Consider the following 17153-nt stretch of genomic DNA (forward strand, 5'->3'; position numbering starts at 1 on the left):
ATCTGAGCCTCACTGCTGAGGCTTGTAAAAATTTTTTACTTGCAGCTGTAGCTATAAACTAGTTCCTCTTAATCATTGAACTAAATTGGGGCAGGGGTCCTTAGCATGGGCTAGCACTCCAGCACATTTAGGACATCTTGATGACTTCCATTCATGCCAGTCCTACCATGCTGGGGTCTTGTCAACACTGAGATGGGCTGAGCTCACAGCCCTGACCCCCTCGGTTCCCATGGATCTGCCTAGCTCACCCTGACGCCAATCCCAGTCACTGAGTACCCCACTCGGGCCCAGCTGCTCTGTTCACACCACAGCTGGAGGAGCCAAACAGGCAGGAGCTGCAGGCCAAATTTTAATCAGAAAACTTTTCCCAACAGTTAGTAAGCCATCAGCCCCAAATGCCACGATATCGAGCTGGGATTCTTGACATGCTTCCCTTGGAGACAGGGAAGTGCTGGGTCCCAGGAAATGTGCAGCTGCCAGACAGTTGATGATGTGTCTGCAAGCGGAGATGAGCTGTTTGCTTTCCACAACCACACTGCTCATGTTAGGAGGGACTCATGTGCCTGGCAACCACAGCTGAAGCCCCAGAAGTTCCTTGAGATGCCCCCTGGCCAACAGGCAGCCCAAAGGAGATACAGAAAGGTGATGACTCTGGACAACGCATCCACCCTCCGTCATGGCCTACAGAGATCAGACACCATCAGACCATCTTATATCATAGCTATATTGAGGCCAAAAAGAAACGAGGGGTGAGCCAGTGCTTCCTTTCTGCCTGCTGTGTAGGTTCTCAAACTTGAACTCAAACCCCAGCCCAGCCAACCACCAGCAGTCTGACCCTGAGCCTATTTTCTAAACCTCTCTGTGCCTTGAGTTCTGTGAACAATGGCAACACTCCCATATTGGTCAAGGGCATTGGGGGACTAGATAACAGGTACCCACCCTATTCACTGCCCCCATGCACACCATACTTCCCTTCAAATCCCTTGTTACAAGGCAGTCAAATGGCTCATAAACAATAGCCATGAGCTTACATGTTTTAGCCATATGGAGGTGGTAAGTGTCCTGAGGGCAGGGCCTGGGAAGTGGTAAGGGCTCACGACATGGTTCCTCCTATCTTCCAATGTCCAGGTCCTTGTTCCCAGAAAACAATAACCCTTGTACAGCTTCCTGATTTTACTCCACCCAGCAATGGGGACCTGGGTAGGGGAAGGAGGGAACTACACATCTTGGTGGGGACATGGGACAGCAGGGACTAGCCAGATAAAGGGATCCCAATGAAACATGCCTGAGGCTTAAGTAATATTCATCAGCCTGTGTTAGGCACTTCCCAATGTCAAACTGAGTCCTTGTTTCATAGATGAGGAAAGTGAGCTCAGAGAACTCAGTTGTTCATGAGTTGGCCTCATTTAAATCCTGGGCCCCAGCCCCAGCCAGTGTTGCCCCCCTCCCCCTGCAAAGGGGCCTCCTGGGAATTCTGCACACATTCCAAGTCTCCAAACATGCCTGCAGCTCCTCTTCAAGAATCATCTTCAGCCTGACCTGTGGTGGTGCAGTGGATAAAGTGTCAACTTGGAAACGCTGAGGTTGCCGGTTCAAAACCCTGGGCTTGCCTGGTCAAGGCACATATGGGAGTTGATGCTTTCTGCTCCTCCCCCCTTCTCTCTCTCTCTCTCTCTCTCTCCCCCCTCTGTATAATGAATAAATAAAATCTTAAAAAAAAAAAAAAGAATCCTCTTCAGGACTTGCATTCCTTTTGAAAAAATGCCACTTTTGGGGATAGATTCCATTGTGGGGAAATATTAAGCAAATGGGTAGAAAGAGAAGGGATAGCAGGGCTTCATTATCCTGTTCTGAGCTCAAAGCATGACTCTAAGTTAATAACTCTGCTTTGCGGGAAAACCTGAAGGCAGTTCAGAGAGGTTCTAGAAAGATCTGGAGCCCTGGCTGGTTGGCTCAGCGGTAGAGCGTCAGCCTAGCGTGCGGAGGACCCGGGTTCGATTCCCAGCCAGGGCACACAGGAGAAGCGCCCATTTGCTTCTCCACCCCTCCGCCGCGCTTTCCTCTCTGTCTCTCTCTTCCCCTCCCGCAGCCAAGGCTCCATTGGAGCAAAGATGGCCCGGGCGCTGGGGATGGCTCTGTGGCCTCTGCCTCAGGCGCTAGAGTGGCTCTGGTCGCAACATGGCGACGCCCAGGATGGGCAGAGCATCGCCCCCTGGTGGGCAGAGCGTCGCCCCTGGTGGGCGTGCCGGGTGGATCCCGGTCGGGCGCATGCGGGAGTCTGTCTGACTGTCTCTCCCTGTTTCCAGCTTCAGAAAAATGAAAAAAAAAAAAAAAAAAAAAAAAGAAAGATCCGGAGACAAGCCTGTTGAGAAAACATAAAACCACCCTGGGGAACTAATGTAAAAGTGGTCAGTAGGCCATGCCTGTTGCAGCAGCTGGGAGTAGGACCAGTGAGAGGGACAGGTATCTGTGTCAGAGGCCATCAGAGAGCAACTTGCGGGGCCCTAGGCTTCCTGCCCAAGCCTGGTTGATTTGAACATGAAGAAAATGGGCATGAGAGTAGAAATGCAGGGACAGGCTCAAAGGAGAAGGAAAAAGATCTATTGCTAGTGCGACTGGAGAGGTTGAGAAAGGGCTGTTTTTCTCCTGCTTTCTGGCAGCTGGAAGTGGGCTGAGTGTGTTTATGGGCCAGAGGTAATGGGATTTCAAACAGAGGAGGGTTATGTCTGCAGTGGCGGGACAAAGGCCAAGTCCAAGGGTTTGAGGGGACAGGTGGGGAAGATAATCTCTGCTTTCTTGGAGCCTTTTGTGGGCAAGGCTGGTGGGGAGTGGGGCTGGAGGGCTGTGGTTGAAGCCCTCAGGCTGGACTAGGTGTGGTGTGTGGAGATGATTCCTGGCCCTTCAGTCCGTGGCCAGGGATACGGGAGGGATCCAGGTCTATGCTGAGTAGGAATGCATTTGCTAGTGGGAGGACAGGGGTAGGAGTTGGAGAGCCAGGACCTGGTCACAGTGTCTTGTCTTATAAACTGAGTGTACTATATTAGTTCCTAAGGCTGCCATAACAAATGACTCCAAGCGAGGTGGCTCAGAACAACAAAATGGGTTCTCTCACAGTTCTGGAGACTGAAGTCCAAAATCCAGGTGTCATCAGGGTTGGTGCCTTCCAGAGGTTCTGAGGGAGGATCCCTTCCCTGCCTCTCTCCTTGCTTCTGGAGGTGCCAGCAATCCTTGGTGATGGTTAGCTGGCTAACCCATCCCCCCAATCTCAGCTCATGGGCACATGGCCTTCTCCTGTGTATCTGCAGTCTCCTCCTTTGTCTCCTGTAAGGATACTCTGTTACTGGCTTTAAGACCCACCCTTATCCAGATGATCTCATCTCGAGATACTTACCTTAGTGCTTTCTGCAAAGACCTTTTACCCAACACTGTCACATTATGAGGTTCCCAGTGGACATATCTTTGTGTGTGTGTGTGTGGGGGGGGGGGCACAATTTACCTGTGACAAGGATCATGGAAGATCCACTTCCCTTTTCAAAGGCCTTGAATTGTCTGAACTTTGGGATGGTCTCAAAAAAGAATCAGAGGGAGAGAATGATGAGCCAGCTTTAGGGGCCACATGGTCCAGTTGCAACAGGCATGTGGCTTCATTTCTGAACATCTTGAGAGAAGTGGCCAGGCAACATCAGGGCCAAAGGTTGCAGCGTGTGCCTCCCGGCCAGGCCCGCCAATCCTCCAGCAGCCAGCCTTCTTTCCCACTTGGAAATTGCTCCACTGTGGGTGAAGAAATCCTCAGTGCCCTGAGGTCTGGCCGTCCCACCGCATTTTTAGATCACTGTTGCCCAATCTCTCGGGCACTATTGCTCTCACCCTCTCAGCCCAAGGAGTGCTGTCCAGAACCTGAGTTGGGACCTCAGAACTCCGGAGCAGGGAGCCTCGAGACTGAATAGCTGAGGGGTTGAGGAGAGCTGCTCGGGGGCTCTGGGCCCCCAAGTATTGCCTGGGGAATCTGCAACAAAACAAACAAGCATGTGGGCTGAAGCATGGGATGACCCTGTATGTGCCATGCCTTGACAGTGGCTATTGTTAAGTCACCTGGAGGACCCTCAGGGTGACTATGAATTGACTTTCTTTGTTTGTTTGTTTAATTTATTGACTTTAGAGAGAGGGAGTAGGAGAGAGAGAGAGATTTGTTGCTATTCCACTTATTTATGCATTCATTGGTTGATTCTTTTATGTGCCCTGACTGGAGATTGAATCCCTACCTTTGATGTATTAAGACAATGCTTTAACCCAGTGGTCCCCAACCCCTGGGCTGCGGAGTGGTACTGGTCCGTGGGCCATTTGGTACCGATCTAGAGAGAAAAAATAAATAACTTACATTATTTCCGTTTTATTTATATTTAAGTCTGAATGATGTTTTATTTTTAAAAAATGACCAGATTCCCTCTGTTACATCCGTCTAAGACTCACTCTTGACGCTTGTCTCGGTCACGTGATACATTTATCCGTACCACCCTAAAGGCCGGTCCATGAAAATATTTTCTGACATTAAACCGGTCCATGGCCCAAAAAAGGTTGGGGACCACTGCTCTAACCAACTGAACTACCTGGTGAGGGCTAGAAGAGTTTCAGGTTGACAGAGGAGGAAGCCACAGGGAATATGTTTGCCTGGAGTCTCACTGATGTGGCCTGGATGAGAGAGGTGACAACCCCCTGCCCTCTGTGTGGGCAGTCCATACCCTAGGCCCCTCTCAAAGGGTCATGAATGCCTAACCTGTGGTGGCACAGTGGGTAAAGTATTGACCTGGAACACTGAGGTTGCCGGTTCAAAACCCTGGGCTTGCCTGGTCAAAGCACATATAGGTAGTTGATGCTTCTTGCTCCTCTCCCCTTATCTCTCCTCTCAAATGAGTAAATTAAAAAAAGAAATAAATAAAAATAAAAATAAAAGGGTCACGAACATGGATGAGCACAGGGAGCACTAGGGCACCAAGCTTGCTTCCACATTCAGGGGTCAGATGGCCAAAGGCCATTGTATTAGTCAGCTCAGGCTGCCATGACAGAATACCACAAAACAGGGGCCTGAAACATCAGACATTTGTTTTCTCATAGTTCTAGAGGGCAGAAGTTCAAGGTCAGGGTACCAACAGAGTTCATACCTCCTGAGGCCTCTCTTCCTGGCTTGCAAACGGCCACCTCCTCACTGTGTCCTTTTTTTTTTTTTAATAAAAAAATTGTATTTACTTAGAAGCATTCAGAATGTCAACAAAACAGCTGCAACTTTTTTTTTTTGCAATCACAGAGTGGTATTCGGTTAACAGAACAACAATTATTTCCTATAAGCTGCATCAGAGACAACTGAAAATGAAAATACTACCATCCCCATATATAACTAATTTGTGCTGTGCACCAAGAAGAACCTGCTTTAAATTTCCATGCCAATTTACAACCCCCATACTGTACCAGGCAAGGTTAGTGGCTATAGAAAATACCACCAGGACAGGGCTATCTAAAGACACATTTGGTAGTGTGTTAACTATACAAAAAAAGACACTGCACAGTTTAAAAACAAATCTTACACAGCCTTACATTTCAATTTTTTTCTTTAAAAGGAGTGAGTTGTGTACAGGGGGCTTAAATGCTTTATAGACAAGAAAAAAAACTGCGCTAGAACCAACTTATTCATCATCATCATCATCCTCTTCTTCATCTTCATCTTCTTCATCTTTCTCCTCTTCCTCACCCTCTTCATCTTCCTCGTCTTCCTCCTCTTCCTTCTTTTTCTTGCTTTTTTCAGCCTTGACAACTCCCTTTTTAGCCGCATCAGGCTTTCCTTTAGCTCGGTATGCAGCGATATCCTTTTCGTATTTCTCCTTCAGCTTAGCAGCCTTCTTCTCGTAAGGCTGCTTGTCGTCTGCAGCAGTGTTATTCCACATCTCTCCCAGCTTCTTTGCAACGTCACCAATGGACAGGCCAGGGTGCTCTCCTTTGACTTTTGGGCGATACTCAGAACAAAACAAGAAATAGGCCAAAGGAGGCCTTTTGGGTGCATTGGGATCCTTGAACTTCTTTTTTGTTTCCCCTTTAGGGGGGATATAAGTTTTCATTTCTCTTTCATAACGGGCCTTGTCCGCCTTTGCCATGTCTTCAAATTTTCCTTTCTCTTTAGCAGACATGGTCTTCCACCTCTCTGAGCACTTCTTAGAAAACTCTGAGAAGTTGACTGAAGCATCTGGATGCTTCTTCTTGTGCTCCTCCCGGCAAGTTTGCACAAAGAAAGCATATGATGACATTTTGCCTCTCGGTTAGGATCTCCTTTGCTCATGTTTGATTACTTTTCCTCAGCGAGCACAGTCGCCCAGTGCCTGTCCGGCTCGACTTGCCCCGGCGCTGTCTCTATGGAGCTCAATGTACTGCAATGGCTGTGAGAGCGGGAGCCAGACCTCCTCACTGTGTCTTCATGTAGCCCTGTGTGTGTGCCGAGAGATAGACCCCTGCTGTTTCTTCCTTTTCTTATAAAGACACCTGTCTTACCAGACTGGGACTTTCATTTAACCTTAAACACCTCCCTAAAGGCTTAATCTCTGAATACAGTCACATTGGGGGTTAGGGCTCCAACATACAGTTTTGGGAGTGGGGACACAATTCAGATCATAACAGTCATGAAGTGGTAGGGTCAGGAAAACTCCAGGGCAACCAGGAAGGGTAATGCCAGCCGCTGAACTCTGGCACCTGGGATGACAGCAACAGGAGGTGGGTTTAGCATGAGATGGGCTGAGGCTCAAACAGAGGCCAGAGGCCTGCCTGCTGGGGAGGGGAGGCCTCCTGCAGCAGCCACCCACTGACCCGGAGCCCCAGGTGTCTTCTCCTGTCACTCGGAAGTCAGGAGCCACTTAAGAAATGCAGCTTGGGAGTGATTATCTAATGGAGAACACAAAGGTCATAGATGCCTTAGCTTGTTACAAATAACTTCTGATTGCACCCCCCACAACATTGTAAATAAATACTGTTTTCAGAAAAGAGAGGAAACAGCAGCCATTCCCTTCTCCCCATTGTTTTTCTTTTCTCCTGACCCCACCCCCCCTGGGTCCAGAAGCAGGGCAGGGGAGGTTGGGCTCACTGGGGCACTGCGCAGCCACAGACAGGAGTCAAGACAGTGAACCCAGCAAGGGGGTCGTCACTGCCACCCCAGCGAGGCAGCAGTCATCATGTAATTTAAATTGTAGCTACATTTAAATGAGCAGCTGCAGCAGCTGCTGCTCTCTGGACCATGCTCGCCATGCCATAGGTTTAAAAACTCTGTCTGTGGTCACTCAGGTTCTCGTGTCCATAGGAAGTCCCTGGGTCTGGGGCGGCCTCCATCCTGGTGCCTCCTCTTCTGCTGTTGGCTCAGACTGCAGCTACCCAGGAGCTGAGCCTGTGTAGGCCACACTGCTCGGCCTCCTCTTTGGCCAGAATCCCATTTGAACCTACATATCCCCAGGTGCCAGGCTTATTTCCATAGACTGACTGAAAACCCTAAGGAGTTTGTGGTCAGGCCCACCCAGTTCTGCCCACAGGAGGGGAATGGGAAAGTTCTGTGTGGACTGAGCCCTCGCTGTTCCAGCTGACTGGCCGGAGATGCCCTGAGAAGGCCTGTCTCGGGACACAAAGCCGAGTTGTCCAGTCGCCTGCCTGGCTCAGGACACTTGTTTCATCTACGCTGAGAGCTCACAGATGAGCAGCCTCGGTGCCCCAGAGCCCCCGGTTTCCTTTCTAATCTGGACACGTCTGGGAGATGGGCCCGTCTTCCAGAACATTTATGTGGGTGCCTGTTTGTCATCCTGGCCCTGGCTGCCAGTCTGTACTGGGAGAACTTGGGTGACGCAGGGCTCTGCCTGGCAGCTGGCCCATCGCTCTCTCCCTCTCCTTACACTAAGCTCCACCCCCCACCGCCTCCTAGTCTGACGGTTCCCCGCACCCAGGGTGGCCCTCAGCCCCAACCCTGCCCACCGACCCATGGCAGCAGCTTTGGGAGGCCTTTTGGGTTTTTTCAAGAGTTGGGTGCGTCTGTCACCCCCTCACTTTTTCTGTTTATCTTTCTGGAGCTATTTTCTGACAGCCCATCATTAGTCCATGGAAACGTTTCCTTTTAAGGCAGTTGAGGCATTCTTGGGGGGGAGGGGCGGGTATAAAATTTCTGAGATTTTTATACACAATCCTGACCCACTTTTATTTGCCCAGGGTGTGCGTGACACCAGGAGGCCTTGGCCCACGTGCCCGCATGAACGTGGCCATGTCCAGAACAGTACTGTCAGGGCTGGCTGTCCAGCCCAGCAGGAAGGGAGTGAGTTTGGGGAGGCCATCAAGACACTTGAGATCCCAGCTTTGGCTCATCTACCAGCTCTGGGGTGCCACATGGGGGGGGGGCTTTGTGTGCCTCAGTGTACTCATCTATCAAGTAAAGACACTGGACTAGGAGGCCTGTGGTGGCTATCTGGGGTATAATCTCAGATTCTGGGCAGCAGTGAATGGTCCTGCTTTCTGGGCCATGCCACTAGCCTGGGCTTGGCTGGAGATGTTCTTTCCCTAGGAACATGGGGACAGTCAGCTCTTGCCTGAAAAATCAACTCCTACCTGACTGGGCAGTGGCGCAGTGGATAGAGCGTCGGACTGGGATGCGGAGGACCCAGGTTCGAGACCCCGAGGTTACCAGCTTGAGCGAGGGCTCATCTGGTTTGAGCAAAAGCTCACCAGCTTGAGCCCAAAGTCACTGGCTCGAGCAAGGGGTTACTTGGTCTGCTGAAGGCCCATGGTCAAGGCACGTATGAGAAAGCAATCAATAAACAATTAAGGTGTTGCAACGCACAACGAAAAACTAATGATTGATGCTTCTCATTTCTCTGTTCCTGTCTATCCTCTCTTGACTCTTTGTCTCTGTAAAAAAAACAAAAAAAAACAACAACTCCTAGTAAGAGATGCAATGCAATAGGACATTTTTTCAAGGTCTTCAAACAGGACTGGGAAGGTAGGGGTAGACAACTACAGCCTTTTAGGGGCCAAATACTCGGTGCAAGGCAGGTGGTAGCCAAGAGTGACCCATGCCTGCAAGGAACAAGAGGCCAGACCTGGCAGCCCCACCAAACCTTCATCCCAGCAGGAACCACTGAGACTGATGGGCCTGCAGGGTCAGGCTGGGTGTGGCTGGAACCCTCTGCTCCTGGGTTTGGCACAGCCAGTGGCCCCTCTACCCTGTCTCAACCCAGATGGCCCAAAGCCCTTGTTCCTCGGAGTGACTGCTGCTTCTCCGAGTGTCCTAATGCTGTCCAGTGGCTCCCCCGGGCCTGGCTCCTCCACAGCAGCATGCACACTGCCCTCCTGGATGCCTACCGGGCACCTGAGGCCTTCACTCCACCTGCCACTTTTCCCAGCTCCACTGCCCACCCGACCCCATCCCAGAGGCACTGATCACAGTTTTTCTTTTTCGTGAAACAATCACCACTAATGCCAAGTCGTCTCAGGTAACTTTAATGAAAATGTCAGCAGTCCTTCCCCCCTAGTGGTATAGGGATGGTTGAGTTCAAAAGCAGAAATGCAGCTGCTAAGGCCAGCCACCTCCCCATGGAAGGCCGGCTGCCCTTTGACGGAGCCAAGCTCACGGCTCCAGACCCGGGGCCCAGGGCTGGGAAGCATCACTCCTTGTTGCAGAGTCTGGCAGCCGAGCCTCGTGGAAGGTCACATCTGGACTCCAGGCCTTCCCTGGTCCCATGCTGTCTTGGCCAACCCACAGGCCTGCATGGGAGATGGGAACAAGGACAGCTGAGGATCCCAAGTGACCACTGCCACTGTGGCCCAGCAAAGGGGCGCTTTTACAGCTACAGAAGAGTGGTCATTCCATCATTAACGGCACACATTCTATATAAATAAAAGTAAAAAGGGGAAGAAGGTGGGAGAGGGAAAGGATATTGGCACAGACATTGATATATTGCTTTCCAGTTTCAATGCGACAGATGCAAATCATGAGACACCGGAAGAAACAGAAACAAGGGCTGGGCTTCGCTGAGAATGGGTGGGGCCGGAAGCCAGGCTGGAGGAGCCCCAGGAAACCCACTGAGTCCAGAAACGTGTGGAGGCCAGAGGACCCTGCTCCCTGCCCTTAACACCCAGGAGAGTGGCACTGCTTTAAAATGGTGGGTCTGCTCTCCTTGAAAAAAAAAAAAAAGGTTCAGCTAAATAAATAAAGTATGCAGACATACGACCTCTAAGTGGCTTCGTTTTCTGCCCCCTGGCTCGGCGGGTCCACAGGCAGAGGAGAGAGCTGCCCATTGACACACTGAGTGAGCCCTCCCACCACAGGGACATGGGAAGGATCATGGGACAGTGCCACTGGTTACTGGTGTAATCACATGACAACCAAACACCTTTTCCTGAGTCACATCATGGCTTCCCTCCTCCGGTTAGTTACATCCTCTCTTCCTGCAGGACCAGCATGGAAACTTCTCACAGTTTGCTTTCTCCTCGCCCTAACCCCTCTTTTTATAAAAAAGTGATATGACTGTTCATAGACTTGGTTCTTCAAAATACTTAGTGGCTTCCCCAGTTCTCTTTTCTCTAAGTCTGATGGTCAGGAGGGTTACCAGGAGTGTCAGTTGTGTGGAGAGGGGGGACGGTGGCAGGTCTGTCCTTCCACCTGCTCTGGGAGGGGACTTGCCACCCTCAGCCTGGCCTGTGGAGCAGCCCCTGCTCCTAACCCCTCGAGCTCAGGAGACTGCAGGAGTGGCTCCTGGCGAAGACAGAGCTGGTGCTTGGAGGAAGACAAAATGCCGCAGGGACACAGATGGTCCACGGACTACATTCTAATATCTTATTAGGTTTCTGAATCTGTTAGGAAAAAAATTAGAAACTATGTATAAAACTTAAAAATATTCAAGTATCAAAAGGCTATTCGGATCAAAGTTCAAAACAAGCTGTCAGCAAGATGCCTTCAAGAAGAAACTTTTACAAAAATTGAGTTTGTTCAGCAGAGAGGGAGGAACCGAAGCAATCTATGAGGGGATGGTCAGGGGTGGGGAGAGTGGGGGCAGAGGGGGGCGACAGGCTGGGTAAGCTAGAGATCAAGGCTTTCTTAAGCTTAAGAGGAGAGCATGTGCCCAGTGGGGTAGCTGGGATGGTGAGCAGGGGTCACTCTCCCTGGAGAATAAGCCATAAAGTGCGCAGCCTAGGCCTCCCACCCCCTGGTGTCCAGTCCTGGACATTACACTGGGAGCTGCCTTCTGAGGGGCACGTGATCAGCAAAAACAACGCAACAGGACAGAACAGGAAGAAGACCCATTTCTGCACAAAGAGCCTTCCAGAAAGAAAGAGAAGAAAGAAGGTGAAAGGGGTCAAAAGCTACACAGTGTTGACTTAGCTTTTCAAACCCTGTTATACTCAGGAGTCGAATATTTAAGTCAGGGAAATCTAAGTGCCCCCACCCCCACAGGGACAGGGCTGTGGCCCCCACAGTATGAAGCAGCAAAGTGTTTATTCAAGACATGACAGTGAGGGAATCTGGTCGTGTTCCCTTCTCCCTGGAGTGGGTGCATCTTGACAAGTGATCCAGTAGAAATCTTTTAAACTCTGGCAAGTTCATAAAAACCACTCCCTTGGCCTGGTCTCTGGCCAGGCCTGCACTTTGAGCTGTGCTGCCTTGGGGCGCCCTCTGGTGGCGATACGGAAAACCAGAGTCCGAGACTAGCACGGAGCTCACAAGTGCACAGGCTCACAGGCTGGGGGCCCAGAACTGCCCAGGCCACCTGGCCTTTTGCATTGGGTAGTCAGCTGTGTCTTGGCAGTTGGCCTGGCTCTTGGGGCAGCACAATTATTCCTCAAGAAGATTCAGTTCCTGCTCCGTGGATCGACTGTTTCACCAGTTTTCCAGGCCATTCTGCCAGACCCTTGGAGATGGAGTTGGGCCTTTAGACTTCCGTGGAGAATAGGATGCTCTGTCTCTTGCTGTCTGGAGCTGGGATGGCCTCCAGCTGCAGGAAGTACAGCAGCACTTGGACCTGCCGGGACAGAGCAGGAGGATGGAAGCAGCTCAGAGGGGTGCTCACAGCTGCTGGTGGGAGGTCTTCCTGCCCAAAGCCCAGGGCCTCGTAACTAAGGCCATAGGCCAGCTCCGAGGGCTGAGGGCTCCTTCTGGTGACAGGCTCTCACAGCAAGTGATCTGGGTGCCCCTAATGGACTCCCCTTAGAAGCCCAGTAAGGTACAAAGGGAAGAGCCCTACCTAGGAAAGTCCCTCTCTCTCTGAACCTTGGCCACCGCCACTGCACAATTTGAGTGACGGCTGACAGGACAGAGGGTGGGACAGGCAGAGGCCACCTCTGTGAGGCTAGGCACCATGGGCTGGAGCCTGTCTCCTTGTACCTGGGACATGACCTCCAGAGACCAGCTGTCAGTCATGGAGATTGGCTGGCTGGGGTTGGCAGGGAGCTTGCTCTCCTTCTCCGACGGCCGGAGCAGCGTGGGGCCGAAGACTGTGGCAAGGTTGTGCAGGGACATCTTGTTTATTGTCTCCTTTTCTGCCACCCTGCAGAGAGCCGAAGCAGAGGGTGCTGTTAGGACAGAGGGGAGGCAGAGGGGCTGGGCCACCCTGGCGTCCTCAGGGAAAGTGATGACAGGTGCTACCCCTTTCCGCTGTGGGCTGGTTCCACAGCACAGCTAACCTGCCCCTGGCTGCGCTAAAGGCAAACCCACGCTGGTTATTCTGGGTCTCAGGGGCCCAGAACAAAGAGTGCTTGAGGCCAACAGGTGGCTGGGCCAGCTCTGGGCCATGACCAGAGGGGGAGGTCCAAACACAACACTGGCTGGGGCCAAAGCACCTCCCTCTTTTAAGACCATGGTGCAAAGATGGTGATGGGAGGGAAGAAGGTGGCGATGGCTCTGGTGCCCAGAGGGGGGAGTTACCCCAGATGGGTGGGGAGAGAAGGCCCCAGGTGCCACGTAGTCTGACAGGAGCCAGTGGGACACAGAGGAGCTTCCCCTTGCTGCCTGGGGGTCCTCGAGTCCCAGTCCCCTGAAGAAGATCTGGCGTTACCTTTTCAGGTGGTCCAGAAGGAAGAGGAAGGTCAGCAGGTTGGCTTCTGGGAGTGACAGCAGCAAGTTAAGCATGCAGCTCTCTTTTGCAACAGGGTCTGAAAGAGCTGCAGGGGGGGTTGTTGTTACCTCTTGGGGTCACTGGGCACAAGACAGTTCAGGGCTGACATCATCCCGGCTCACACAGCACTAGACCCAGTCAGGACCCTGTGGCAGGTGCCTGTGTGGGGACAAGCCCCTTTGAACACCTTTTCTCTATCTGAAAGGGGTCCAGGGCACCACAGGGAACCCTGACAGGAAGTGCTGGACAGTCACCAGCCCACTCAGCCACTCCTGCCTCCCGCGCAGGAGAGCCCAAGGGAAGGGAAGCCAAGCATGGAATAAAGCGGGCAGACCGTGGGCAGGAGGCCTCCGAGACCCTGGGCACTCCCTTATCACCCTGTACACGATGGGGGGACCAAGTACCCTCTTGAACAGCCCTGGAGGCAGGGTGAAGAGGCAGCAGCTGCCCCGTGCAGCAGTACCCCTGTCTGGATACTACCCTCCGGGCTGACTTGGCGTCAGTCTGGGTTTGAAGGTGGGTACAATGACGTACCAGGACCTGGCGCTAGGGGAGCAGGACCCAGGCATGTACCTGCTCAAGCTACTCGGCGGGGTGGGGACAGTGGGCAGCTGGAGGGCAGAGAAAGGTCTTCTAGGACCAGCTTGGTTCTGGGTCCACCCAGCACACACAGAGTTTGGGCTTAAACACAGACCATGGCAGAGGGGCCCAGCAGACAAGAGGGGCATGGGAGATGCCTCTTATGCTCACCGATGCCCTCAGCGAAGTTGGGGTAGAACTCATCGGTGAAAAGGGGCTCCGGCAGCTCACGGAAGTAGAGCTTCAGCGTCCCGGCGATGGCGTTGACGTCCATCTCACTCATCATCACAGACACGTCCTTGTTATCTGGACAGAGCACAAAAATGGAACATGGCTACTTCCTTCCTGAATCGGGTTCTGCTGGCCTTGCCTGGCTGACTGCTTCTTGGGCTCCTCTCCTTTCAGCAGCTCATCTTACTCCTTCCACACGACCTCCCCGTATGTCCTCCTGACACCTCCCTGCTGGGCAAGGGGCAGCCCCGCCAAGGACAGACACGGCATCCGGGCAGGAATCGGGTGGCTCTGCCCTGCAGCAAGTGTCCAGCTGCCAGTGTCTTCTGGAAGACACTGGATTATTTGTCCTGTTTCAGTGTGTAAGCCAGTGACTTCCCTTTAGGCTCAGGTGGCCAATGGCCCTCTGTGCCAGACCCCTGGCCTTGAGTTGGCACCTCTCTGTCACCTTCAGGGCGAGCAGCAAAGCCCTAGCAAAAAGGCCCCACGGGGAAGCCCCTGATCCAACGCAGCAAGAGCCATGCCTGGTTAAAGGGGTTAAAAACTGGCTTCACCAGAACCGTCTCCCACAACTGTTTCTTCTCATTTTTAGTGAAGAGAAAGTGCAGATGTGATATGACAAGCATGGACCATGGAGGGCGCCCTGAGTCAGCATGGACACCATGCCCACATCCCCATCCCACTCTGACCGGGGTCGACACTCACTGACGTCAAAGGCCGCCTTCAGTGCCTGGATGTCCGTGGCCACTCCGGACACGCGGTAGATGCCCACTTCCTCCATGCCCCGGCGCTCGATCTCCTCCACGCACTGGCGCACAATGTAGGGCACCTTGGACCTCTCCCTCCTGCGGGAAACGGGGAACATCGCTAGTGCCCAGCAGCCCTGGCTGGAGCCACAGCGGAGTATAATCATCACCCATCTGGACACCTGGCGACAGGGCTGATGAAGGCACTGGGTGTGAGTTGCACACACAGCCTTGTCCACTCCGTGAGCTCATGACTCTTCACTGTTTTTATCTCATCAGGGTATTTGCGTGAGCTGCAGGTAGCCAGATGACCTGAGAGTAACACACGATCTTGGGGGAAGATCAGGAGGCCTTTGCATGTGAACTAGAGCCTAGCGTTTTCCAACCGCTGGTCCACCAGAAATTTGGTGCTGGTCTGTGAAAGAGTTAACTACTCTGAAGTCCAACCAGTGGTTTAAAAACACTGAACTAGACCACAGAAAGTCCAGTGGTTTTCTAACCGCTGGTCCGTGAAAGAGTTAACCACTCTGAAGTCCAACCGGTGGTTTAAAGACACTGAACTAGACCACAGAAAGTCCAGTGAGAAGATCCCGGGCCATGGGTTAAAAGGCAGCTGCACAGCATCCTGGAAAGCAGTCTGGTCTCTGAGTTGGGAGATGGGACCCAGCCCTGGCCCTGCTGCCCACTTGCTGTGCGAGCAACAAATCCCTGACTCCCCCAGACCTCGGCGAGGGGTGAGCCCTGCCCACAGCAGGCACTTAACCAATGTCTGCCTTGTGAATGAGTCCACAGGGCCACCTAACATTGGTGCTCAGAAACCCATCATTTGAACCGCTTTTCTCTTCCAAGTCTTATCAATGGACAATTTCAGCACCTCCACGTAGGACCCGGGAGTAAGAATGCTTCAAAAATAGGAGGTGGTGCTGTTTGGAGGACTGGCTTTAGTCTAGTTTAGCAATTGGATTCGGGAGCGCAGCAGAGCTCTTTCTAGGGCCACCCTCACTAGGGCGCTTGCATGGGATAGCTGCTGACAGAGTCCTCTCTGCTCACCTTCCGGAGGTGCTGTGGGAACAGCTGGGGTTGGGGATCAGTGTTTTGACACAATTAGGTATCTGGGAAATGCCTGACACAGGCTTTGGCCTGGACACCCAGCAAGGTCAGGGGCCCAGCCAGACTCCATCCGGGAAAGTGAATGAATTCTGGGAGGAAAGTGGCCTGTGTCCCCGAGAACTGCCCCCAAACCAACACACAGGGTTTTCCTCGCGACTGACCCATGACAAAGGGGCAGCGGTTGCCATCATTCAACAGGAACCCAGGTCATGGCAAATTCCAAGTATGGGAAAAGAACCCTGTTCTTGCACAGTTCCGGGAGTTGTTGGGCGGGGGGGACCCACCGGCACAGGAAAGAGACAAGGACGTTTCTAAGCTTACGGGATAAGTTTTGCAGTAAACATGGGGGGTGGCTAAGCAGAGTGCCTCCGTGGGCCTGGGAGGCATCCTAGTGCCGAGACCAGGCCGAATACAGAGGGAGAGCCACACCCGCTCTTCCCTCTGGAAACACGTTGGGTGGAGGGAGACCAGGGAGCGAGCCCAAGCCCTCGACACTCACTTGGTGACCACAGCAATCTTGACTCCAAAGACCCCTGTCTGTTTTCGGGAAGGCATCCTCTTCAAGCTGAACTCCCTGCTGGTGAACTTAACTGAGAGTTTCACTTCAATCTGTGGGAGGAGAAGGGGAACAGCCCTCTTACCCTTCTGGTCCTCACAGCCCAAGTTCCTGGGGTGAATCTTCCCACCCCTGGGGCAAGCGAGCCAAAATCCCACGGCGGGGCCAGAACTCGCTGAGAGGAAGGCCCAGTCCAAATCAGCAAGAGCCAGGATGATTTAGGGTGGTTAAGGACCAGTTTCTGCAGAACCTCTCTTCACCATCCCCACTGCTTCTCTTTTTTTAAAAAAAATTGTGATATAACTGACATATAACATTTTATTAGTTCCGGGTTTACAACGTAATAATTAGATATTTGTATATATTGTGAAATGCTTACTATAGTGTAGTTAACATCCATCATTTCACATAGCTACATATTTTTTTCTTGTGATAAGAACTTTTAAGATCTATTCTCTTAGCAACTTTAAAATATTCCACACAGTATTATTAGCTGTAGTCACTTCTCGAGGTCTTATCTTACAACTCCACACACCACAGACTCCTCTTGTGTAGCAATTCTGGTCTTTAGGGACATTCCCTCCTGCAGCCACATTCCCCCTCCAACACCAGCCGCGCTACCTTCTGAAGTAAGCGGGTACCAACAGAACCCTGTGGGTACATACCCCATTCATGGCGATGACAGTCCGCTGCCAGTCTCTGTCTTGTAGGGTCTGTGGGTCCAGCTGAAAGCAAGAAGACATGATTATCAGAGGTCCTGGGGTCTGTGGAAAGGGCCTGCCAGGCAGCAGCCCCAGCTTGCTACTTCTTCAT

At 52.2% G+C, this 17153-nt stretch overlaps 2 protein-coding genes across 5 annotated transcripts in view; both read right to left on the bottom strand.

Moving 5' to 3' along the window:
• Positions 1–5242: 5242 nt before the first annotated feature.
• LOC136393856 (high mobility group protein B1-like) lies at positions 5243–6426 on the bottom strand. Its single transcript, XM_066366504.1, is given in 2 exon segments — positions 5243–6307; positions 6310–6426. Coding segments are annotated over 2 exon segments (645 nt in total). The 5' UTR covers positions 6326–6426; the 3' UTR covers positions 5243–5678.
• A 3065-nt stretch (positions 6427–9491) lies between these two features.
• Positions 9492–17153, bottom strand: part of BCR (BCR activator of RhoGEF and GTPase) — a 119695-nt gene continuing 112033 nt past the window's right edge. For all 4 annotated transcript variants that reach the window (XM_066365523.1, XM_066365524.1, XM_066365526.1 and 1 more), the window contains 7 exons: positions 17006–17065; positions 16284–16393; positions 14634–14773; positions 13869–14003; positions 13059–13164; positions 12389–12551; positions 9492–12026 (listed from right to left, as the gene is read on the bottom strand). In XM_066365523.1, the coding sequence (XP_066221620.1) occupies positions 11937–12026; positions 12389–12551; positions 13059–13164; positions 13869–14003; positions 14634–14773; positions 16284–16393; positions 17006–17065 (804 nt within the window). In that variant the 3' untranslated portion in view covers positions 9492–11936. The remainder of the gene's footprint in view (positions 12027–12388; positions 12552–13058; positions 13165–13868; positions 14004–14633; positions 14774–16283; positions 16394–17005; positions 17066–17153) is intronic.

This window comes from Saccopteryx leptura, chromosome 2, assembly GCF_036850995.1.
Source record: "Saccopteryx leptura isolate mSacLep1 chromosome 2, mSacLep1_pri_phased_curated, whole genome shotgun sequence".
Classification (NCBI taxonomy): domain Eukaryota; kingdom Metazoa; phylum Chordata; class Mammalia; order Chiroptera; family Emballonuridae; genus Saccopteryx; species Saccopteryx leptura.